The 24,570-nt window shown below is 42.0% G+C and overlaps 2 protein-coding genes across 3 annotated transcripts; one reads left to right on the top strand and one right to left on the bottom strand.

The window, feature by feature from the left end:
* Positions 1-811: 811 nt before the first annotated feature.
* LOC125900494 (gsk3b interacting protein) lies at positions 812-5,134 on the bottom strand. The gene is made up of 3 exons (XM_049595527.1): positions 4,878-5,134; positions 2,072-2,317; positions 812-1,985 (listed from the first exon to the last, which is right to left on the bottom strand). The coding sequence occupies exons 2-3, from the start codon at positions 2,312-2,314 to the stop codon at positions 1,827-1,829; spliced, it is 402 nt and encodes a 133-aa protein (XP_049451484.1). The 5' UTR covers positions 2,315-2,317; positions 4,878-5,134; the 3' UTR covers positions 812-1,826.
* Positions 5,102-24,380, top strand: LOC125900493 (autophagy-related protein 2 homolog B-like). 2 transcript variants are annotated; one of them, XM_049595526.1, is made up of 43 exons: positions 5,102-5,220; positions 5,841-6,252; positions 6,366-6,528; positions 6,658-6,810; positions 6,904-7,006; positions 7,319-7,481; positions 7,565-7,744; positions 7,865-7,961; positions 8,074-8,238; positions 8,371-8,522; positions 8,769-8,880; positions 9,639-9,882; positions 9,981-10,137; positions 10,277-10,369; positions 10,472-10,660; positions 10,867-11,140; positions 11,240-11,348; positions 11,429-11,630; positions 12,872-13,014; positions 14,537-14,694; positions 14,826-15,001; positions 15,105-15,252; positions 15,346-15,548; positions 17,078-17,158; positions 17,259-17,365; positions 17,449-17,541; positions 17,625-17,695; positions 17,786-17,862; positions 17,967-18,137; positions 18,237-18,369; positions 18,458-18,657; positions 18,741-18,970; positions 19,995-20,112; positions 20,205-20,396; positions 20,474-20,575; positions 20,680-20,758; positions 20,847-21,057; positions 21,749-21,818; positions 21,903-21,985; positions 22,177-22,298; positions 22,594-22,748; positions 22,846-22,995; positions 23,090-24,380. In XM_049595526.1, exons 2-43 carry the CDS (start codon positions 6,091-6,093, stop codon positions 23,318-23,320), a joined length of 6,222 nt encoding a protein of 2,073 aa, XP_049451483.1. In that variant the 5' UTR covers positions 5,102-5,220; positions 5,841-6,090; the 3' UTR covers positions 23,321-24,380. The 2 variants fall into 2 exon arrangements, with proteins under 2 accessions (XP_049451483.1, XP_049451482.1); XM_049595525.1 differs by having other exon boundaries at positions 15,102-15,252.
* The last annotated feature ends 190 nt before the right edge of the window (positions 24,381-24,570 follow it).

Genomic DNA, 24,570 nt, shown 5'->3' with positions numbered 1-24,570 from the left:
TACACAAACTTTTGATTAGTACTATTATTATTATTATTATTATTATTATTATTATTATTATTTTATTATTATTATTTTATTATTATTATTTTATTATTATTTTAAAGTAAAATTTGTGTTAAAACGCCACTTCCAAAGCTTCACACGAGCTCATGAGGCCTTTTAGTAGCTCACGAAAATATTAATACAGTAGGCCTATATCTCAGGATTTTGTTAATTTCTATAAAGAAAACAAAATATTGTTTCAAAGTTTAGATTATTGTTCAAAATGTAAACTTAAAAAATCTCCCAGGATAAGGACACAGTGAAGACCTCAACACAAGCTGTAGTCACAGACCCTTCAGCCTCATCCTGCGTTTAAAAAGCATATAGTTGAGAGACAACCAAAGAGCTAATAAAACAATAGCCGAGCATCAGGGAGAAGAAAACCCTTAAGTTGTCAAAGAAGCCTATTAATTGTAAATGATTAAGATAGATGTTCTGTACTGTTATGCATTAAAGCTAAAATATGAAATATCCATAAAATGTCACTTATAGGTCATCCCTTTATTCATTGATTGAAAAAGGGTCACTTAAGGGAAAAGGCTTGGGACTGATTTGCCAAATGACCATTTTTAACTTACCCTATCAATGTGTCAGACAGTTGTTGACACACTCTGTATATCGTAGGCAAATTTGAATAGATGTAGCCAAGGTCAGCACTTGACACTACAGTGACTCGCTAAGCAGTGGTGAGGAAACCACTTCTCCTTATTTTTTTTCAATGTAAGTTTGCCTTGTAGATTGTTCATGGGTAAAAAATGAAGACAAATATAATTCTGAGAATTTATTGGTCTGAGCAAAGTCCAGCAGCAAGTAATGACAGTATGAATGCAAAGGAACACGTTTTCTTAAAATAGATTTCATAATACTGAAGTAGGATCATAAACAGGTCACATAAAGCAGCCCTAGAAGTCTTCATTGAATATAAACACGAACCAAAGGTTTGAAGACCACAACAATATATAATTGTGTATATAAGCCTCCACAAGGATAGCGTCTTTACTTTCACAGCAAAAGCTCAAAATGCAAGCTTGAGTTGCAATGCAGTATGGAGGGGGAAAAAATATCCAAACACAACTTAAATTGGTATTGTATACAGTGCCAGCTATTGAGACTATTCATGGTTTTCAATAGTTTCTGACCCATTTATCCATGTGAAGTGTCAGCCCCACAAAATACCATTTGTCTCTGTCAATATAAAAAAATTAACAAGTGCAGGAGTTATTTTTTGTACTTTTCTAACCAAAAGTCTGTCATTAAGGCAGTGTATATATGAGTTGAAAGACTACAGCTTTGGCTCTTTCACTGAGACACCTGCTGAATAAGAACGTATTGGGTATATCTGAGCAGATACCAGGTCACAGCTTTAGTGCAAGCAGGGCAGAAGGGGAAGCCGGATCAATAACTTGCTGCTTCTTTCTCAAATCATTTTGATCAGTACAAAAAGGTGCAGAAGTCTCAAACGCTGTGCACACTTACAAATTTGTATTCTGTGGAAGCTTTCTACAGAAAAGTCAACACCACAATGTTGCAACAGACCCCATTTAGCCAGTCCGCAGCAGTCACTAAAGTTAAGTAACTAACATGAAGTCATTCAATGATATGAACGTCAGAACAAAGCAGAGTTGATAGGGCAGGGTACCCCTTATTGTAGTGGTAGCTAGGCAGGTGGACGTCACATAGTAGGCTATAATATTTGACCAGACTTGGTTATTATTGGCTCATATTCAAATACACCCACATCATCAACCTCTCTTCCGCTTTAAGCAGCATCTTGGTCCTTTTTATTGTCCGTTTTGCTTCAGCCTCTCCAGCCGCTGGAGCAAAGCGTTCCCGAAGGCTTCTCTGTAACCTGGACTTAGCGTGTCCAGAAGTGAGTAAACAGTCTCATGATACTGGGTGCTCAAATCCTCATCCACTTGATCGAAGGCATAGCCCACCACCTGTTTGGTAGAGTTGATAACCGTAAAACATGCATACAATGACTAATCAAACAAGAAATTAATGTCTCACTTTTAGTACATCTTACCCTCAGTCCTGCCTCTGTGAGCTCCAGACAGTACCGGTTCCCCTCTCTTGTTTCCACGTTGATGTAGGCCACATCCGACGCGCTGCTGAGACTTTGTGACACGTGCATTTCGGCGACGGCGAATAGTACGTCATTGACCACTGCTTCTGCCTCCAATCTCATGTCCTTGACGTCACCGAGCACAACACAGTCCTCATCAAATGAAGAAACGATGGCTTCCTCAGGCTGGCAGTCTATCTCCATCCCCTGTAACAGAACAACAGCGTTATCGACTGACTCAGCTGAAACCCAGATGTTACTGTGTGCAATAAAACCTGCTGACTGGCACAATGATAGAAAGAGGTCTCCATGTCCTCAATCACCAAACGCACTTCAAAAATCCTGCAGTTAACTGGGACTGAGTCAGAACATGCAGCTCTCTACTGTCATGGCAACAAGCTACATGAACTCAACACTCCTGTTAAGTGTTATCTGTAATGACACAGTAGTCTTTTAAACTACACCTGTAATAGCTGGTCATAAACCCTTAAAACATATGATAAAGCTTTGTACAGCTTTAAAGGAGCAGTGAGTAGGATTTGGTGGCATCTAGTGGTGAGGACTGCAGATTGCAGCCAGCTGACACTTCTCCCATGTGCAAAGCTTGAACTCCTGGTTAAGATTCCTTTAGTATTCATTGTTCCGGAGGTTTTAACTAGGAGCTGAATTATCAGCAAGTGTCATGTTACAAATCAGCATTTCTCTGATGTTCGACTCATCACAGACAGGCTGTCCTACTAAATTCTCCACACTGGACCTTTAAGCAGCATAATAACATCACAGGGCCGTGATTCAGCTGTAGTGATGTTTATCTCGTTTCCATGAAGCCCATTCTCTGAAGAAAAACGGAGAAGTCAAATAAACATGCATCTGCTGGTTCTGTGACCTTCTTAAAATATATTTCACATCTTTTCTGAGTAGTTCATTGTGTGAGGAAAGTATAAACTATGTTTTAGAGGAACTTGAGGACTATTCTGGATGCACTTAAATATTTGAGTTACTTCCTGGACTAAATATAGTTGCATCAGAAACACGAGCATCAGAGATGAATCGGTATTTCCCAAGCAGTTATTAGTAAGGGAAAACTTTCAAAGACTCTTCCTTCTTTCATATTGGTTTAGCTGTACTATATCAGAGCACCGAATCTCGAAAGAGTCCAGTGTGTTCCCAGAGACGCATACTAATGTTGTCTCCAGTGCTTCCTAATGCTGAGTTGGCTCAGTTTTTTTCCGTTTCATCTCACAAATGCTCCAAGCAATAACAAGCTTATGGCAGAGCACACTGCTTTAGTAAGGTGAACTGCAGTTGTTGCCATATATAATCCAAGTCATGTGGTACAGTGCTGCACAGAGAACCTGCAAGATTTTGGTGTTGAAGGCTGCTAAATGCTGATGGTGGCTCATGTAATCCACAAAAATAAACAACACCTGTTCCATGTCTACATGTCTGCTCTCTGTCCTCCTTAGCACTGGTGGATTTTTGTTAAACAAGTTGAATCTTGTTTTGTCCCATGTCAAGGAACATTATGTTATGCATTCCTAAATGAGCCCTTTTCCTGCAGGACAGCTGTAACCTGTTGCTTTGCATCGAGCTGCGTCATCCTTGATTCCCTTGGCAGAGTGCCTTTATGGTCAATGCCACTGATTGTGAAACATGAAGCAATCTTTACTTAACCTGTTCCCTCGGCCTTGTTGACATCTATCTGATGTGGATTTTACAGGAAAAAAACAGTGAGTCTGCCATTTTTATGGGAGGAGAAAGTAGTATTATGGTTTGTTCTTTTGAGATTCTTTATTAACCCAGTAAAGCAGATAAGAATATAGGTATAACAGACATTTGACATTTGTTTCGTTAGACTGAATTGACATATTAAACAATAGTTAAAAACCTACTGGCACTTATGCCCACATTTATTAGGGAAGAAAGTATTGGATCCTTCACTTAAGATAAGTAAAAGCAGCAATACTACACTGAAATGATAATTGATTACAAGCACAAGCATTTAAAATGTCACATTAGTAAAACTACTTTAATATTATCATCAAGCTGTGCTACTGTAATTTATAGGCAAATGCCCCCGCGAGTGGTATCTAGTTATATATTATTGGATTATTATCACTGTTGCATTAATGAGCATGTGGCGTTTTATTGTTGCTGGTCAGGTGGAGCTGATGTTAAATTTTTTATGCAGACTAGAGTAGTTTAACTTGGAGATGTGCACGATATTTTAAAAGATAATAATAGCTTTGTTTTGGGTGTAAAATCTTAATTTTGAAGGTTACTAGTAATAATGGATGTCAAATTAATGCAGTGGAGTAAACAGCACAATATGTCCCCTGTAATTAGTATAAGCTTTGTACTGAAATGAACATAGTTGTTTTCTAGTTGTATTATACTGGTATTACAACCTCCCACAGCACCATAAACCATGTAATGTTAATAATGTTAACTGATTCATTTATACAATTAAAATCATCAACATCACAGCGACATTTTAGGGTCTGCAAGAAGCATTTTTCTGTATCTATCTGAAGCCAAATAGGCTCAATCTGGTTACTGATACAGACATCATAGATAATATTTACTCAATGTGCTAATTCATATAGTTAGCCTGACTGAGCTACTGTAGCTAACTTAGGTGGCTTTTTACTAGTTTAGTACGGTAAAATAAGGTAAAATGAGTCATGCAGTGGTTAACGGTAGCAAAACTCCTGACTTTTCTGTGGGCCATCATCGTCTTTAACCAAACTGCGTTCATTTTTCTCACCTCCTCGCTGGTTGTGTTCTTCCGGCTTGTTGAAGCTTCCAGCCCACTCTGAGCTCTCCGTGCACGGAGCTCAGTCCAATGAGCGTCACCTTACGTAAGACAGGAAACTCTCGAGCCTCAGATTTTTCGATAACCAGAGAGTTAAGTCACATTTACACAGGCTCTGTCTCTAATTTAGCTGCTTAGTTCCTAAATAATGACCTAGAAGAAATGTTGACCCAGTGCGCGTCCCGTGGTCCACACAGTTCCGCCATGTTGTGACGTCACTGTCTAATCCCACCCGAGTGTGTCGGTTCAATTGGTGCGGAGTCATGAAAGTGTTTGTAAACAACTCAGACATAAGGTAACTTAACAGCAGCGCTTATACCTCCAACAATGTTCGTTTACGTACGCGTGTGTGCATGTCGAGCTGGTGTGTGAATGTAAAGTGTTTTTTGGTCAGTGTACACCTCACGTGCGAGGGTAGTTAAGTTTGAAAATGTTGGGTTTTAGGGTTAGCTAGCCGTCTAGCAAGCATGCACCGCTACTGCCTTAGCATGACGTTAGCCGGCTATGCTAATGTTGCCTCACTCTGCAGGCAGCAGACTAGCTAACGTAGCTAGCCGGCTAGTTAGCTTAATGACATGCCTTTGTCTAGCTAGCGTTGCTACCGTCTCTTGACTACGATGACAGCTCTGTGTGAGTAAATATAGCTAAGGGTAGCTACTGACTAGCTAGTCTGTGACATGCTAACAGTTATTTCGCAAGTGCGTTTGGCTTGTTTACTACAGGCTAATGGCACTAACGTTATCTGGACATTTTGTCTTGCACTGTATTATAACGCTAAGTTACTCAGCAATTTAAACCTATGTATGCTTTAAACTGACGTATTGGTGGAGCTTGTTGTTTTCGGTTGTGTTGTAAACATTTTGTGTAAAGTGTCACATTACAAAAGAGGGGAACCATATGTGTGTCTCTCCATAGGCGACGCAAACTGGAGTCGGACCAATTCCCGCACATATCCCTGAGTGTCAACACATCCTCCAAAGTGTCCCTAATCCTGGGATGTGAAGGGTGTTTGAGCTCACGATTCCTCAATGTCTTTAAGTCGACAGGATGACACAACTGCTACACCAGTGATTAATTCATAGCTGTCTCAGTAGCCATAGCATTCCGGTTGCAGAGCCTCGAGATCTATTTCATCACCTGTGTACTGTTTACCTACTGAGTTAAGATGCCTTGGCCGTTTTCGGAGTCCATCAAGAAGCGGGCCTGCAGGTACCTCCTGCATCGGTACCTTGGCAACTTCCTGCAGGAGAAGCTGAGCTTGGATCAGCTCAGTTTAGACCTCTACCAAGGAACTGGATCACTTGCACAAGTGCCACTGGATAAATGGGTATGTGTAGAGCTACATTTGTGGCAGGAAATACAACAGATGGATTTATTTGATTTAAACCCATAATTTGCATAAACAAAGAGAGGCTTCAGCTTGATTTTTTTGTCCTACAGTCACTCAATGAGCTCCTAGAGACGGCAGATGCCCCTTTTGAGGTCATCGCGGGGTTTATCCAAACAATTTCTCTGACAGTCCCATGGGCAGCCCTACTGCATGAAAACTGTGCCCTTGAGATCAAGGGCTTGGAGATGGTGCTCAGACCAAGACCAAGAGTGGGTAAGGACCCATCTTTGAAAAAGGTTTTAGATAGATGGAAATGTGTTGTCATTTTGTAACATATTAACAAGTTGACAAATGATTTTACTGAAAAGTAAATGACTGTGTCACTGCTGTATGTTCTTCTAGCATCTGGCTCTGAGCCCATGTACTGGTCCAGTTTCATGACAAGCAGCATGCAGCTTGCCAAAGAATGTCTCAGCCAGAAACTCACCGATGATATGGGAGAGAGCTTCCAGCCTTTTGAGGGATTAGAGAAGTTTGCCGAAACGATAGAGACAGGTATGTTATGCCTACACTGTTTGGCAACATTTAAAAAAGGTTTATCAGTCTTGTATTCTGTAAAGTGACTTCTATTTATTTACTGTCTTTCAGTTTTGAGAAGAGTCAGAGTGACTTTTTTGGATACCGTTCTCAGAGTCGAACACATTCCAGAGAATTCTAAAACTGGAATTGCCCTTGAGATTCGAATCAAAAAGTAAGTGTGGACAGTCAAAAGGAAACCAGGTAGTTTCCAAAGTATTCTACATATTTTTCAACATCAGAATCTAGTTAAAAGCCTTGAACCATTATCAATTTACTTTCTCAAATCTGAAATCTATCATCAATCAGAAAGGAAGAGACGTTGATCAGGAGGAGGAGATGAAAATTTCTTGAACTTTTTTAAAGAATCAGTTGTGGATAGTAAAAAAGGCTGCAGCTAAACGTATGTGGTACATGTGATGCATTAGTTTTCGCTGTCATACTGCAGGTTGTTGTCGTGCTCACTGTGCTCTGTGGTTGCTTCCAGGATTGTTTACTGCGATGAAACAGGCGAGGAGAGTTCAAGTGTGAATGTGCATCAGCCAACCACATTTGCACATAAAAACCTGCAGATGGAAGGCATTACCGTATTTTGGGATGAGTTTTCAGATGTGTCCCGTGCTGGTTGTAAATCTTCATCCACTCCAACGGTTGGTGCAGCAGTTATTTGAAATTTGGCTTAAAAGTGTATGTATATGCCAGCCTTGGAATATATTTATCTCTTATTTTGCAGGAAACTGAGCCAAAGCTCTCCCCTAGCTGGAATCCCAAAATAATATGTGAGCCTCATCCCCAGTTTACAGAGCCTGTATCCTCTTCAACACCCTTTGAACCTGTGCAGGTTGGGAGCCTTGGTGGTAAAATTGAGCTCTCCCTCACTCTGAAAAACAACTTGGCTATGCCTGGAGCAAAGGTAAACAAAACATGTCCTAAAAACAAAATATTATAATAAACAAAAACGAAATTATTTAAGCAATATTATAAACTGTAGGTTATTGCCATTAACTGGGTGTTTTACATACTTTGCTTTCAGCTGGAGGTTGTTGGACATATTGATACACTTATTATCCTGCTATCCCCACGGCAAGTTCATCTTCTTCTGGACTTGTGCGGAGCTTTCTCTGGTGGAGGTGAGCACCACTCTGTTCATAGAGAGCATTTGGGATCAAACTAATAATTATGTCGCTGAATGAGTTACTTAGAAATAGAGTGAATAAAGTATTTCGTATTCTTTGTGTGAAGGTGCACAAGAATGGGCTAAAGATAGAAAGAGCCGACCCATACAGCAAGAGGATGAGTATCGGCTTCATATGGAACTGAACCGCTGTCTAAAGAAGGATACCGCTGTGCCAGGAGCAGACCCCGACCTCTTTGAGAGCCAGACCACCAGAACCGTGTCTAGTCGAGGTTGGACTGAAACACTGTTCCCCTAACCTCTGACCCTTCATAGAATCCAGATATCATGGTTGCATCTATCTAATGAAATGTGTTATTTCTTTGTCCTGTATGTATTTTTAAACCCATCTGTGGTGGGTGTAGATGATGTGTTCTTCTCCATGGCGGACATGGACATGTCTCACAGCCTGTCATCCCTTCCTCCTCTGGGTGAACCACCCACCGTTGACTTGGATTTGTCACTCAACAGCAACTACTCGGCCTCACCAGGAGAATCTCCCTCTGGAAATGCAACAGTATGTCTTCACCTCTTTGAGTACAGTCATAAAGATACATTAAATGTAACTGAGCGTTAGGATTCTCAGTGGTCTGGTTTCTCAATTACATTCTGAATTAGATCCTCAGCAAATTGCAGTACCATGTAACTGAATCTCTACACCGACAAAATTAGAAGATATACACATTATTATTTTCAGTGTGGGTGACTTAGTTTGTGTGGTAAAATCTTCCTAAATGAACTTCTGTTGTTACATTTTCTGTAGGCTCTGTGGGAGGATTACATGGACGTACCACGACAAAGAGAGAAGCAGACTAACGAAACTCCTGTCCAGTTGCGGGATCCACAACTGCCTCAAAAATTACTGAGGCAGACGTGTAAGTATGACAATATTTCAGTGTATTTTTACATACTTTATACACATTAAAGTGTAAACAGACCCCCCTCCACCAAGCTGTGTTTTTGTTGGCACTGCCGTTGCAGAGCCTAGCAACTACCAACAACAGAGTACACAATGTATTTTTGTTGTCCACAGTTACTTCAGTTGTTCCACCATCAACCACTTCTGCTGCTGGGAATACTAACTGCAAAGAACTCACTGATACTTTTTGGTAACTGGGAATAGCGACCAGGGAAAACAAAAGTGCTGTCCTCCTGTCCTTGCACAATACCTGACACACTTACTTTGTAAATCGTAATGTAAGTTGTAAATCTTCGTAAATTGAGCCCTCATCTTCCTGGGATCATACCTGGTGGCAGACAGAATTGCTCTGTGAAAGTGAGGCTTATAGCGAACCAATCTAAACACTGACAGTGTCATTCTACAGCCATGCCTTTGTGCAATCACCACTTACTTCGTTATGATAAACAAAAACCATGTCTACCTCCACTTTAAACTGTTAAATAATGGTCTCTCTGTGGCCATGTGCTAAAGGGAGGTAAAGTTGTTGGCATGTTTTCATTCCAAGCAAAGATAACATCAGCATATCTTCCTGATTAGATCTCTGTTTAGGCTGTAGAAATGGTGAAGGTCTTGTCTCTATGAAAACCTACCAGCACTCAGTGCACACGGTTATCATTACACCACAGTGAAAACAAAGTATCTGTATTTATATCTGCTATCATTGTATTTCAGCCCATCCATCCAAAACCCACGGCGATGAGTCAAGGCCAGAGCTGGTGTTGAGGTTAACGCTCAGTAGCCTGGCTATCTCAGTCCTCCACATCGACCCGCTGCCACCACCAGATTCCGCTCCCAGTCCCCTCGGCCCCATGGCTGCACACTTCTTCAGCATGGTGGGCCCGGGCCACCTCGCCCCAGCTGCTTTCCTTCAGTCTCGGACGGTGTTTAACCAGGCCTGCCCCCATGACCATCTCAGGTGCACTGCACTTTTTTTCTACTTCTGTTTCTGCAATATTATACTTGATTTGTCATTTAATTGTTTTATTTCTGTCTGTTCTGGGCTTATATTTGCAGATTTGTGGGCCAAGGCCTGAAGATCAGCTATGAGCACTGTCAGGGATCCAGCCTGCGGACTTTCAGCACTGACGTCTCCCTCAACCAGATGGAGTTTCTTGAGTGCCTGTTCCCCTCTGAGGCCGTCATTTCCCAAAGAGGCATTCAGTACACTGAGGTTAGAGTTTCAAGCCTGAGCTAAGCACATTTTGCACTGCACTGAGCTTTGGTTGGATAAACACATTCAAGTACGCCTGAAAGTTGCAGCTGGCATGACCCCAGGAGTGTTTCTCACTAGTTTCTCTGTCACACCTCAGCTCCTGACATTTGACACCACAGCCAGTGCTGATGCGCCGCTTACCACCTGCCTTCACCTGCTTTACAAACAGGCTGAGCGCAGAGGCCCTCAGGTAACTGCGTTTATTAGTTGGACTGAAACAGCAGCACTAACATTTAACACTGAAACACATTGTCAGGCTTCTGCTCAATTAATCTTTTGGCTCTATGTGCAGGGTGGCCAGGTTCGCCTTAGCACTATTCCCAGGAAAGCAGAGATCCAGGTGGAGCTGGGCCCCGTGCGCTCTGAGCTCGACATCAGCATCGTTGACCGTCTAAACTCGTTGCTTCAACCTCAGAAGCTGGCCACCACAGAGTTGATGGCCTCCCACATGTACACATCCTATAATAAACACGTCAGCCTGGTAAGGGCGTCCCACTAACTACTTTTATTCATATTTTAAATATTCTTTATCTCAGATGTCTCAGTGATGATTAATGCAGTCTAGAAAATAATTGACACAACTGATCATATAAGTCTTCTCTGTCTTAGATTAAAAAGGTGAATTAGTTGCATGTGTTTAGGCTCTATAATTGTGTAATTCCTTGTATCTTTAATCTAATTTCACAGCATAAGGCCTTCACTGAGGTTTTCCTTGATGACAGCCATACTCCCACCAACTGTCATGTAACGCTGACCGTGAACGCCCCATTGCTGGGCCTTGCAATCCGCTTCCCCATTCCTGACTTGCGCTCAGATCAGGAGAGGGGCCCTTGGTTCAAAAAGTCCCTGCAGAAGGAAGTACTCTACCTGGAGCTGGAAGACCTGGAAGTCAAAACAGAGTTCATGGGTGGCAGCTCCCCTGACCAAACCAAAATGGAGCTCACTTTCAGGGGGCTCATTGGTATGTGGTTGAAAAGAAAAAACCTAAAGCTCCATCTAAAGATGGTTTTATCAGAGGAATCACTCTGTAACTGCTTTTCTATTTTCTTGCTTTGCACAGGGAAGTTTCAGGAGGAGCCGGATCAACCAGCTGCCCGGTTCCTCAGAGTGTCCCACACCATGGATGGAGACATGTCAACATCTGAGAGTGTGAAATTTGACTGGCCGAGGTAAGTTATAATCGAACCAACCTTAAACTGATCTGTCCATTCAGGGGCACCTCTCAGTGACATTAAATCTCTCCGGGCAGGATTGTGCTAAAGATGAACCCCACTGCAGTCCACTCAATCCTCGAGCGGGTGACGGCTGAAGATGATGAGGGGGCTGAGGACCACTCCCTCGAAGAGGAAGAGGAGGAAGGGGCTGCCCATTCACTGAAGGATGTGTGTGACTTTGGGAAACCAGAGCCATCACCTTTTTCATCACGAAGGGTCATGTATGAGAATGAAGAGGTAGGTTCATTCTTTAAAAATTTTTTAGGGCGCGACAGCTGCGCCTTGAGATAAACAGAGTTCAACTTTTGGAACGCAGCAGCACACACTGCATGATCAATATGGAGAAGAGGTTAAACATTTTAGTGCACAGCTGCCCGAGATTTACATCTGTTCTTATAAACAGCAACTGTAAGAAGATCAGCTCTGCACTCAGGATTTCAGGAAAATAGGCTATGGTGCAGTGCTTGTTAAGGTTGCTTAGCAACCTCAGACGCAACCTGCCCCTGCACTCTTGTAAGCTGGCACAGAAAAGGCACAAAAGTGTAGCACCCCGCATTTTCCAGGCGGTTGAAGATGTGGCATGTATAAGGCCCCTAAGGAAATTTCTTAAAATTTGACACAAACGTTCACTTAGACTGAAGAATAATCTGATAAGAATTTGGTGGTTGAAGGTCAAAGGTCAGTGTGACCTCACAAAGCATGTTTTTGGCTGTAACTCAAGAGTTCTTAAGCTAATTACGACAAAACTTCACATAAATGTCAAATAGGACATCTTATATCCAAAAAGTCAAAGGTCAACTTAAGTGTGACATGATGTTCTGCATAAAACACTTTTCTGGACATGACTCAACATCATATCTCAGGAACAGAAGGGGAGACATTTGGTCAGATACTGAACTGGTGACACTAATCTTGGTTTCCCACCTTTAAACTGTGCTGATTGTATAGATCCTCTGTGCTGCCTGGGGGGAAGACATGGATGTAAACTGTAAGAGAAACTTGACTTGAACACCACAAAGTTTTAGTTACACTAAAAAATATTGCAGCACACATATTTCCTTATATTTGAAAAAGGTCCAGTGTGTAGGATTTAGTAGCATCTAGTGGTGAGGTTGCAGAACTGAAACTTCTCCTGTGTGCTGAGCGTGTCAAAGAGACAGAAAAAATAGAGTCTGAATTACCGCAGAAGCCGACGCTTGAAGCTTCATACTCTTCATCTGATTGAGCTTGAATTTGCGTATTTGAAGAATTGTTGTTTCAGTTATGATGATGGCATTGGTCCAGAGCAGGTGTGTTTAGTGCAGGCGGATGCATTTGCATTCAGGAGCGAGGGTGTCCTCTGGTTGATATATTTTAATATATGATGGATGCATCACTATGTAAACAGCAACATGAGCACTTCTTTGCATGCCTAACCTGTCGAGAGCAGGTGGTGAGGAGCCTAAGTTTAGAGAGTCTTTTTTTATTTTTGATTCCAGATGGTCATCCCTGGTGATGTTGCTGAGATGACAGAATTCCAGGAAAAAACGATGAACAACTCTCGCTTCGTCCTTGAGCTGTGTTTCCCCAATGTGCAGTTAGTGCTTCCCACCAAGGCGTTTTATGAAAAACTGCATAACAGGTATGGAATTTGTGATATGAAACAAAATGGCAGGACAAGTTTGTTAAAGCTTGAGTCATACAGTGGGACAGTGCAGCAGCAAACTTATGAAACTTTGTCACGTGTATGTATGTGTTTTGTAAGAACTAAAAATCAGCAGATAATCATTTTTTGCCGACATCCTTTATACCAGTATTTTCATTTCAGGCTGTTACGAATGTCATTTTAAAGCCTCTATCTGCAGATACCAATGACATGCCGATATTATCATTCATCCCTACATTTAAAGGACCAGTGTGTAAAATGGGCTGGAAACAGTGACATCAGTGGTCAAATTCTAGATTGCAGGGCTCACTCGCTCACCCCTCCCGTCAGGTAAATGACGGTGGCCTCGTAGGGACAAAAAGCCTTGCACACGAGTTTTTCAGGAGTAGGTCTATCTAGCGATGAGGTGAATATGTATTTAGAAATCTAAACCATGTTACGATATTGTAATCAATCCCTCATGAGCAGGAGACCAGAGGAGCGTCGGGAAAAAGGCCAGTTTATTTGAGCGCTCCAAAAACTCCGGTAACACTCCAGGGGGTAAAAGACTCCATCCCAAACTCTGACTCTTCTAGCGTAACACACACACTTCATACACACATACTCGTTTACCATATCGAGTGGGGACCCCCTCCCCTTTCTGCTCTACCAACCTCCAGCCCGCACACTGACTGACAGCGTAGCCGGTAAACAGACCTCAGCTGTTTATTTAGCCTAGCTATATCTCCGGACTATAGTAGCTGCAATGGACAACTTTGAACGCGATTTTGAAGAGTTTCTTGTAGCGGACACAGACCCAGAGCCATACCTGTTTGAGCCGGAGCATACAGATGAGGAACTCCATGTGTTTGATACTGAGCGGGCGAGAAGAGAGGCTGAATGCACAGAATGGGATTCAGTGCTACTGCTGCCATTGTTGGGGAGATATATCACCAGGAGGAAAAGTGCCGCAGAGAGTGCATCACAAAGAGTGAAGTTGCATCTTCTTTTCCTCGCAGATGACGGTTCAGGTTCATTCTCTCCTGTTGCGTGGTAAGTGTGGTCTATTCGCAAACTTTATAACTAAAAAAACTTTTCACTACTCTCTATCAACGAACTACTAACACTCTCTGCTGTTTCCTCCTCCTCCTTCCTTCCTCCCGCTGTCTTCGCTGGTTCATTTATACACGCGAAACAAGTTCTCTGGCTGGCTGGATTGTCCGCTCGGTCTGCCATACATACATGGCGGCGCAAGATGGCGACCTCTCTAAAGCAAGGCCCTTGATATATATATATATATATAAGCATAATTATAAGGCTGCGAAAACCAAACGAATTTTATTTTATAGCGATTATACACTTGTATTAACATATTAATGGGTAGAATATTCAGATTCAGATTGACAGTAAACCATGCCAAATATTACACACTGGCCCTTTAAGATATGATAAGGTACCTGTAAAGATACTTGTTGTTGTACCTGTTCCATACATAAAATGTATATTCTCAATATTTTAGGATAAACAATGACCTGCTGCTGTGGGAGCCCACTGCTCCATCTCCAGTGGAGACAGTGGAAAGCATGCCATATGGAGTTGGACTCTCCGTCGCCAGTCAGCTGATCAACACTTACTCCAAAGACAGCTTCAGCCAGTTCCGCTCTACTGGTCCAGAGGGTGAGACGACAGAAAACGTTTCCCATGAATTAGCATTTTTTTCAGACTCTAGAATTGTGTCAAATATGAGGTCATGTTTAAACAACCTGCAGCTCGTCACTTTATAAACATGCTTTGTGCTGTACTTGTAGAGGAGACCAGTGGCTCAGAGGAGGAGACCATGCACTACTACTCTCCTGCATCTGACCTGGGCCACAGGTCTCGCAAGAAGAAAAAGCCCAAAGCTCACAGCAAGACCTCCCAGAGCCTGTTCTCTGTCATCCTCAGTGTCAATCATGGCCTGGTGGCGCTTCAAACTAATGCTAAGGTAAACTCACATCCTTTTTGATATCACATACTGTCCTCACAGTTTTATTCAGGCATATTGTTTTGTGGATAGTGGGACTGAGTTTCCATCTTTGTTTCAGAAGGAGGATAAAACTATACTGAAAAACAAACACGGCGAGTTCTGGCTGGAGGTGAAAAACGCTGTGCTGTTCAGTGTGACACAATACGAAGGCTATAAAGATCAACACTACGTCTGCTTCCACACCAGTAATATCTGCATGTATCACCAAGGTAATCCAGCTGCACTTACTTAGTACAATATTACTCCTATGCTGTTCTATGTTTGTGACATTTGTTGATAATGTGACCTTAATATCTGTTTAGGACTTGTGGATGGAGGCACCTCTGTCTCAGACATCAAGTTGCCATGCAGGACACATCCCCACTGGTTAGAGCCGACCATCTACCAATCCGAGACGTCTCCTGAGAGATCCTCAACGCCCTCGGAGGGTATTGGTCTAGAGGCCCGCAGCATGGTGTCTGTTGCTGTCAAAATCTCATCGCAGAATGCAGAACGCAATGTCAAGGTAGATTACTCAGATCATTGATGGGGCACCTTTAGTTCACCCTGGTATCGATTCTCTGCCCGTTGAGCTGTGTTGGATTCATGGGACCCCCTGAAATTAGGCAATGTCCACTTAAGACCCCCAAATCACTTTGCTTAGGTCAGTGACCAGTTTCACCATTGTGAAATTTTCAGATTGTCAAAATAGTGTAATTTTTAGAGGCATAAAGATGTAAAACTACCAATTATTTCATAAGAAAAAAACAATTATAGATAAGTAAAGAAAAATTACAGATTTTTATGAAGCAGAACTTGAAGCACTCGTTCTCCCTCACTGAGAAATTCTTCATCAGCACACCATCGCTGCTTGCAGTAAGTTTTGTTTTCACTTTTATTGCTGGCTCGGCACTAAAACGAAGTGTGGGGATTTTTTGCTATGTGACACTAGTGATTGGGTGACCGGTGATAGAACAGTGTGCTTCAGCATGGCTCACGTTAGAGGGAATATCAGAGCTGTAACTGCCGCAGCATTAACAGTTGTGACACACAATAAAATCTGCTATGATGTTACGACATGTTCACATTGTCACATAATGGGATGTGGCTGTGGCTCAGGAGGTAGAGCTGGTCATTTGTTGCTCCAGACCACATGCCGAAGTATCCTTGGGCAAGATGCAAATGTGCCATCAGTGTGTGAATGCCTATGTATGTTTTGACTGAGCAGCAGGTGACACCTCGGTCACCAATGTGTGAATGTGGCATGTAGTATTAAAGCTTTGAGTGGCCGGAAGACTACAAAAGGTGCTACACAAGTGCAAGTCCATTTACCAGAGGACTTATCAAAGATGTTTCTGGCTTACCGAGCTTTTTATATCACCTGTAATACATCAGCTGAAGGTTTCATCTTTCTTTGCCAGCATTTGCATATTAGACAGGGATTGGCCTTCGGATACGTGACATACCCAAACTAGCTTGTCCGGGGTATATTTGAATCTCAGATGTTAGGGAAGTGCCAGACATTGCCCCTGTCAGCATAGGATCGTAAAAACACCTCTCCAATAACAAACTTTACACAGATACAAGTCAGTATACTTGAGGTTATTTATTTAAGGGGACGTAAATATAAGAAAAATCACATTGTTGAATGAAAGGGATCTTGAAGGACTCTCTTTCTGTTAATCAACTTGCAATGCCTTTTCCTCTCTGCAGGATTCCAATCCCAGGTTAGGAAGGTGCTTTAGAAAAGAGAAAAGAAAGACTAAGAGTCTTTGTCCTGTAGATGGTGCTGTTGTCAAACTGAATGATTTTTCTTGATCTCTGCACCTCCAACCCAAACTCTTACCTTGGGCATGGTAAATAACCATGTTTTCAAAGTGGGACACATAGAGTTCGCTAACCCACGCATAGTTGAATAATGGGCAGCTGAGTCAGCATTTTTATCCTGGGATGATAATATGGTGATTATTAAATTAGTTGACAGAACTGTTGCTTAAAGTTCAGCTTGCTTTTTTTTCCTGCTCACTTTTGGTAATGTGTGCTGTTTTTATGCAGGAATTTCTGGTTGCTATTGGAGTGAGAGGAGCCACGCTGCAGCACAGAGTGGTCCCTCCTAGCCTGGGCTGGTATGACCAGGTATGACCATATAGACACAAATATTGAGAGTGTGTTTGAAGTAAATATAATGCGATTAAATGACACATATATAATCTTAATGCCACTTTATGTGCAACAGATTGTTGACTTTCTGAATGTTTCCGATGAGCCTGTGCTGGGTTACGCCCCTCCTACATCTGTCACAACCCTACATTTACACCTGTGGAGCTGCTCTCTAGACTACAGGTAAAATAGACCTCAGACCTCCCACTAAATGATGACTTATTTGTGATCTGTGTGTGTATTCTAATTTGTCTTTCTCTTGACAGACCCCTTTACCTGCCACTCAGATCATTGGTGATTGTTGAGACTTTCAGCATCTCCAGCAGTGTCTCTTTAGACCACTCTTCCTCAACACTCAGGTATGAATAGGTTTTGCTAGTACAAAGTTAAGTTATGCAGTTGTGCTATAGAATAAGTGTTTTTTTTAATATATTGTGCGCAGGATAATCTTGGATGAAGCAGCTCTGTTCCTCTCCGACAAGAGTAATGCCGTCTCTGTCAATCTGGCGCGTGGTAAGCTGACTTTAGTGATGATTTTGAATAAAGTGCTTGAAATGTTTAAATGCAGCTTTGACAGATGTTTGCCTCTGGTTTTTGTCACAGATTACGTCCAAGTGGTGGACATGGGAACATTGGAGCTGAGGATTACAGCCGTCAAACCTGGAGTGGATGGAAAGTTGGTAAGAGTTGTGTCTCTACCTGCAGTTAATGTTTTAAACGTTTTTCTTTCAAAAATAAGGTGAAAGAATGTGTTATTAATTTTTCACTGTCTCTTGGGTGACAGTCAGAGCCCAGATTTGAGTTACGCTGTTCCAGTGACGTTATCCACATCAGAACCTGTTCAGACTCCTGTGCCGCCCTCATGAATCTTATCCAGTATGTAGCGAGCTATGGAGACTTACTGCCCCCTGCAGAACCAGAGGCCAAGCACAGCAGCGTTACACAAAGAACCAAGGTAAGCAGTTACTCCGACATTAGACAGTACTACACAGCTACAATGCGGCTGAAAACCTCCACTGGTCAAACTTGCTTAGTTGAGTGTATTTTCGGACAGGCGGAGTTTCCTAGTCGGCCCACGTCTCAGACCCCGTTGCTCGCCGAGACTGAGCAGCAGATGTTGCAGGATCTGATGAGCGAAGCGATGGAGGAGACTGATGGGCAGCATGCACCTGGGCCGCAGCAGAACGGTGAAGACTTTGATCAGTAAAGATTTAAGTTTTAGCTTCATGAATGATATAACTGATCTAGAGTTTATTCTTTTTCACACATCTATAGGTGCACATGAGGAGCCGAATCAAGACCACGATCCGCCTCGCTCCGACCTATTCTTGTTCCCGGATGAGAGTGGGAACTTCAACCAAGACTCAAGCCCCACTTACCCTATGCTCCACTCTCCTCTGATTACTCCTGTGCCTAGCCTGACCCATGAGACGGACGACTTTTGTATCCTGGAGACACCAGGTTCCAGAGGAGAGGTCAGGATATACTTATTCACCCACTCATGGCTACGTAACAAAAGAGACTGTGTTGGCTCACTGTAAAGCGATGTATGTTTCAGGATCTTGATCAGGAGCCCGTGGTAAAACAGCTTACGACAGATCCTGTGGAAATCAAAGATGATTACTTCAGTCAGCCTCTAGAAGGGAGTGACTCCAGAAGTGGAGCAATGAACTTTCCCATCCCAGAGGTGCGCTACCTCATCAAGGAGATCTCCGTAGTCTGGCATCTGTATGGTGGGAAGGACTTTGGGAGCGCCACTTTCACAGCCTCTCCTGCTAGAAGCCGGGGGTAAGCCACTACCTTTATAACTGTGCACACACTTTTTTCCTTTTTAAATGTAGTCAAGGGGAAGCAGACTTGTCTAATCTGTATCCTTTTATGTTAATGTTTTACTTTAAAATGTATCATATTTTATTTATGTATTGTTTTTATTCATTTTAACTCAGATTTTTTGTATCATTTTTACATCTTTCTATTTTATTTCATTTAATTTTTACTATGTTATCATTAAGTCTTTTTTACTTAATGTTTTTTGTCACCTTTACTATCTCACTATCTCTCAATAGCCATTTTTACGTAGAGATTCTGTGACAGGACTGCAACAAAGACCATTTATTGCGCTAGCGCACCAAATGCAGGCACAATGCCATCCCAGTGTGTGATTATTAGATAGTATGTTGGTGTTCTGGACATAAAAGAGGCATGATGGGAATGACGTGTAACACAGCAGTGTCGGCCTCTAGTGTGACATATAACATACATGTCAGGCAGCGCTTACAAAACAATAAAAGTGGCTTGACATAGCAATAACAATCATTTACCGTCCCTATTATATGGCAGCTGATTTCATTCGCTGTTCGGAGGGTGAGGACATCATTATCGCCCCAATTAACAGATATTTCCATTTGCTGGACTTCTTCTTTGAGCTAGCTGCTAACTGCTATCAGCTGCTAACTGCTATCAGCTGCTTTTTAAGTCTCCCAGTAGTGGCGTTCACACAACACACGTAACACATCGTCAAAACATCACACCTATCCTGTCCTGACGGCTGTCCCTGTTACACAGACATTGATTTGGCGCTGTTACTACCTTTGCTGCTTTCTTTAAGGCCAGACAACTCCGTCCTCCCGCTCTGCTATCCGAATAATTGCGTGACATTTCCACCTTGAACAGGCAGTGTAAAAAGAGCTTATGTATAGAGGTATTTGTGTTTATCGTCTGGAAGAAGACATTGCAACTTAGACACTGAACTACTGGTTGATGCATGGCTTGGAACTTTCAATAAACAAAACTGTGGAACTCCGCCTTGCAGGTCGACACCCCATAGCTCCCCCTCTCAAACTCCAGTCAGACAGGCAAAGGCTTCAGGACGGACAGGAGGTGGTAGAGGAAGGAACCCTGATGTCCTGATGGAGATACAGCTCAGCAAGGTAAAGTTCGTCTATGCCTGGAATAAATGCTTATTATGTTACTCACATACGGATCACAGGAACACCAGCTTTTCTTTGACCTTTTCCCCTAGGTGAGATTTCAGCATGAGGTGTACCCACAGGCCCAGGTGGCTTCTGGGCCAGCAGTGGATCAGCCAGTCTCTCGGCAGGTGTTTGTCGTGCAGGACTTGGAGATTCGAGACAGACTGGCTACCTCACAGATGAACAAGTTCCTCTACTTGTATTCTAGCAAAGAAATGCCCCGAAAAGCCCATTCTAACATGGTGAGGAAGGCACCACACTCACATTAACCCAGTCACATCTCGGCCTTGTGTAACATTCTATGTACTTTTGGTCTTAGTTGACAGTTAAGGCGCTGCACATGTGTCCCGAGTCGGGCCAGGCTCCTCAGGAGTGCTGTTTGCGTGTTTCCCTGATGCCTCTTCGCCTCAATATTGATCAGGTAAACACTCTGACACAGACAATTTTTCAAGTGTATCAAAGATATGTATCAGCATCCTCAGTAAATGTGTTGAAGTGACAGCCTTGTTTTTTGTTTCCTTGAAGGATGCACTGTTCTTCTTAAAAGACTTCTTTACCAGTCTTGCTACTGAGGTTGAGTTTTTCTCACCGCCCATTCAAGAAGGTCATTATTCTTAGTAACTCAAACATCATTTAACATAGCCCTAGCGCTCAAATATTGGCTCCTAATATGATGACATTTTCTTCTGTAGCTGTCTGTGTTTCCACAAAAAAAGCGGCTGCCCCAGAGATCTCCTGCAGCTTCTCCAAGCACGCTGGCAGCAGCCAGGACCCGGCCCCGATCATCTCAGTGCCTGCTCAGAGACGTTTGAGTCATAACGGTTTCTCCACATCTGGCAGGGAGGAAGTGACTGATAATGAAGCCTCTGCTCCTTCCTTCACAGACCAACCGATCTTCTTTAGGTCAGCATTAAAAAAACGAAACAGTGACTAAATATTACGGTTTTTGCTCTTATTCTGAAAAAAATAGAATATTCCTACTAAGCTGTTTGCATGGCTGATAGAAATGAATATTCTACTAATATTCCTTTTTACATGCACCCATGCATACTCTGATTAATGTGCCCTAATGTCATTTATAACAACAAAAATCTGGAAAAGTGGAACGACTGGAGCCACTCTGTGAATTTAGCCTCCTTCTTTTATTCCTTCAACCACCTTCTCGAAAAAGTCTTTGTAGTGATATTTGCGCGAATCCAGAACCCTGTCGATATCCTTTTTTTTTTTCATGCTGTTCAAAAGTAGGTGTGTTTCTTCTTCTGACCAAAAGTTTAGGCTTTTGTTTTGTGTACACATCTTTATCCCAGTTGGTTTTTATACAACGCATCATTGACAATACACAGAGCTAAGAGGCCAAGTGGCGCAAACTGCTAAAAACCCCCAACTGAGATGCATCTTCTGAATGCGCTGTATACATGTCCAGAAAATGCTTCTTAAACCAGAATAATACTGGCACATCCCACATCTTGATCAGAAAATGCTCATGCAAATATCTCATGCGCATTCTTTTTTATAGCCTTGAATGTACGTGATGCACATATAATTTTTCTCACTCAACTTGTTTGTGTTTGGTTGCATTTTGTTTTTCTGACAGGGAGTTTCGATTTACCTCTGAAGTTCCCATTCGCTTGGATTATCATGGGAAACATGTTGCAATGGAGCAGGTACATGATCTTAGTGGGCTGTGTATTAATTCCGCATTATTCCATTTGTGCCTTGTGACTGATTTTATGTTTGCTGTTTTTCAGGGGACATTTGCAGGGATCATTATCGGGTTGACGCAGCTCAATTGTTCAGAGCTGAAACTGAGGCGCTTGTGCTACAGACAAGGGTATGTTTATCTCATTTAATGTATATCAGACTGTGTTGCTTATTGCTAATAGCTTGGATTTAAGCAAGTTATGGAGCAAATTTTGTTTGCACACTATAATACATGATGCATCCCTATAAAATGTGTAAAAAAGCCTACTTGAGGAGAACCAATAATCGTTCCCAGGAAACTAATACTTGTCTGCATTTCAGATTGTTAGGTGTGGATAAGCTGTTTTCCTATGCAATAAATGAATGGCTGAATGACATTAAGAAGAACCAGCTTCCAGGACTGCTGGGCGGTGTGGGACCTATTCACTCTCTGGTACAACTAGGTGAGTAGTACAACACATGCTCTGAACTTAGTCACAGGCTTATTGGTGTCATTATATGAACTGAGATTAACAATGTGCTTTAAGGGTCATTATAAATGGCAAAAAGAAAATTTTTTCAGTCATAACTGAACCAGATTTCTTAACAATATATATGTTGTTAAATGTGTAGCTACGGCAACGTGTAATTCATGATTTCAATATTAAAGTGCTGTCGTTCACAGTGTGTGAGTTCCCTGATTCAGGTGTACCTCTTGGGTAAAGTACTCCCTGTTCCTAAGATGAATGTTCTGTTCAGTTCAGGGATTCAGGGACTTGGTGTGGCTCCCGATTGAGCAGTACAGGAAAGACGGTCGGATAGTCCGTGGGTTTCAGCGCGGCACTGCCTCCTTTGGAACCTCTACAGCCATGGCTGCTCTGGAGCTCACTAACAGGATGGTGCGGACTATCCAGGTAAACTCCTCTTAACACTTTTACTAAAAAAAAGTCTATTTACTACCAATTCATTCCTGAAGCATCAGACAAATCTATTATTTTGTGTCATTTTTAGGCAGCAGCTGAGACGGCCTACGACATGGTGTCTCCAGTGCCTGATGAGAGAGACATGAAGAGAATAAAACGGTACTCCCATTACGGACTGGCTCATCAGCCAGTTGACCTGAGAGAAGGTGTAGCCAAAGCCTATACTGTGGTAAAAGAGGTAACCAAGCCTAAAGCTAAAAATTTCACTTCAGTGACGTTAATGGAATGAAACTGTATTTTGAATGAGGATTTTGTGGTGTTAACATCCACAGGGCATCACAGACACAGCACTGACCATCTACGACACAGCCACCCGGGAGCATGAGCAGCGCGGGATGACGGGCGCAGTGGGTGGAGTTCTCCGCCAGCTGCCACCAGCAGTGGTCAAGCCACTCATTATGGCCACTGAAGCCACCTCCAACGTCTTGGGTGGGATGAGGAACCAGATTCACCCTGATGCACGCCAAGAGGAGTCTCAGAAATGGAGGCAGGGCGAGGAGTAATTTTTATTGCCATACGGTTTCTGAAAGCATGACTGTGCAGAAGCAACAGCTACAAAAATGTATTGGAAACTTTCTTCAGAGGTCCTTTTTGAAGAGGAACATCTCACATGTGCACATAGAGCCCTAGTGTAAATAAAATACTGTTCATCTCGTGGCAATTTGAGCTACTGTGATTCAGCTTGTGTCAGCTTACCAGTTTCCTCACAGTGCCTTCATGGTTATCAGCATTGCCCAACTGTTTGTTAATTCAAAGGGATGAAGAGTGATGACTTTATGAGCCACATATTGTCTTTATGTGGATTATGTTCTGCTGTAGGGTAGACAGCGGCATTATAAATATAAAATCATATTGAAGAAATAGGCTGTTGTCTCATGAGGCTCAACATTTGCTTCATTCTCAAGCAGCTCTGTTTACAAGTTGTATGTGGTTATCCTATTTGGTGTAAACAAACACTAATATTATAGGTGTAATGACCCTTAATTTATATAACGTACTGTACGTATGTGGGCCTTGTTATTTACTGTAAATATTCCTGATGTGTGACATTTCATGCAAATTTAAGAGAACAAGTTTAGGCACTGAATGTGTTACAGTCCTGTTATCAGCACCTTTAAGTGACTGAGGGTTACTTGCTCAAATGAATGAGATGGTAAGGTTACCCAAATTTATTAAGTTTCACAATTTTATTTTGAGCTGTGATCAATGTTGTGTAATGTTCACAAGAGCTGCTGCTCTGAAAAGCTGCTTTTAAAAAATTAAAATGTTTTATTGTGTCAGTCCGCCACTCACAGTTTCAAAATGTTGACACAAACTTGTACAAGAAACTATCTACTCACAATCTTGAAGCAAAGTCTTAATATTCTGCGCAACTGTTTTTGTTTTTTTTTTAACTGTATGTTTGAAAATTGATATTTGGTGTGATATGTTGTGTTGCAGACATTTGAGTTTCCCATTTTCTTGTTTATGTGGAGAGGATAATACTTATTGTACATAAGTGTACAGTTAAATTTGTATTAAAAGCATGAAAGGGAAATAAAAACGGTGATCCATCAGAGTGAAGTGTGGTTGGGTGTGATTTTTATGTTTCATAAATAAATGTGGCAGTTGTAGGGGCATTTCTATACATGTATACAGAGATTTTGGGGGATTTTCTTTTATTTATTAAATTGTCAATGATGGATTTTGTTATTCAGGTTTTGGGTTTTGTTTCAATGAGAAAATTTTTGTTATTAAAAAAATGCATTTTAAG

The sequence above is a fragment of the Epinephelus fuscoguttatus genome, linkage group LG14, assembly GCF_011397635.1.
Source record: "Epinephelus fuscoguttatus linkage group LG14, E.fuscoguttatus.final_Chr_v1".
Classification (NCBI taxonomy): Eukaryota; Metazoa; Chordata; class Actinopteri; order Perciformes; family Serranidae; genus Epinephelus; species Epinephelus fuscoguttatus.
Note: the sequence above shows the minus strand (reverse complement) of the source record. Positions and strands in the feature narration are given on the sequence as shown.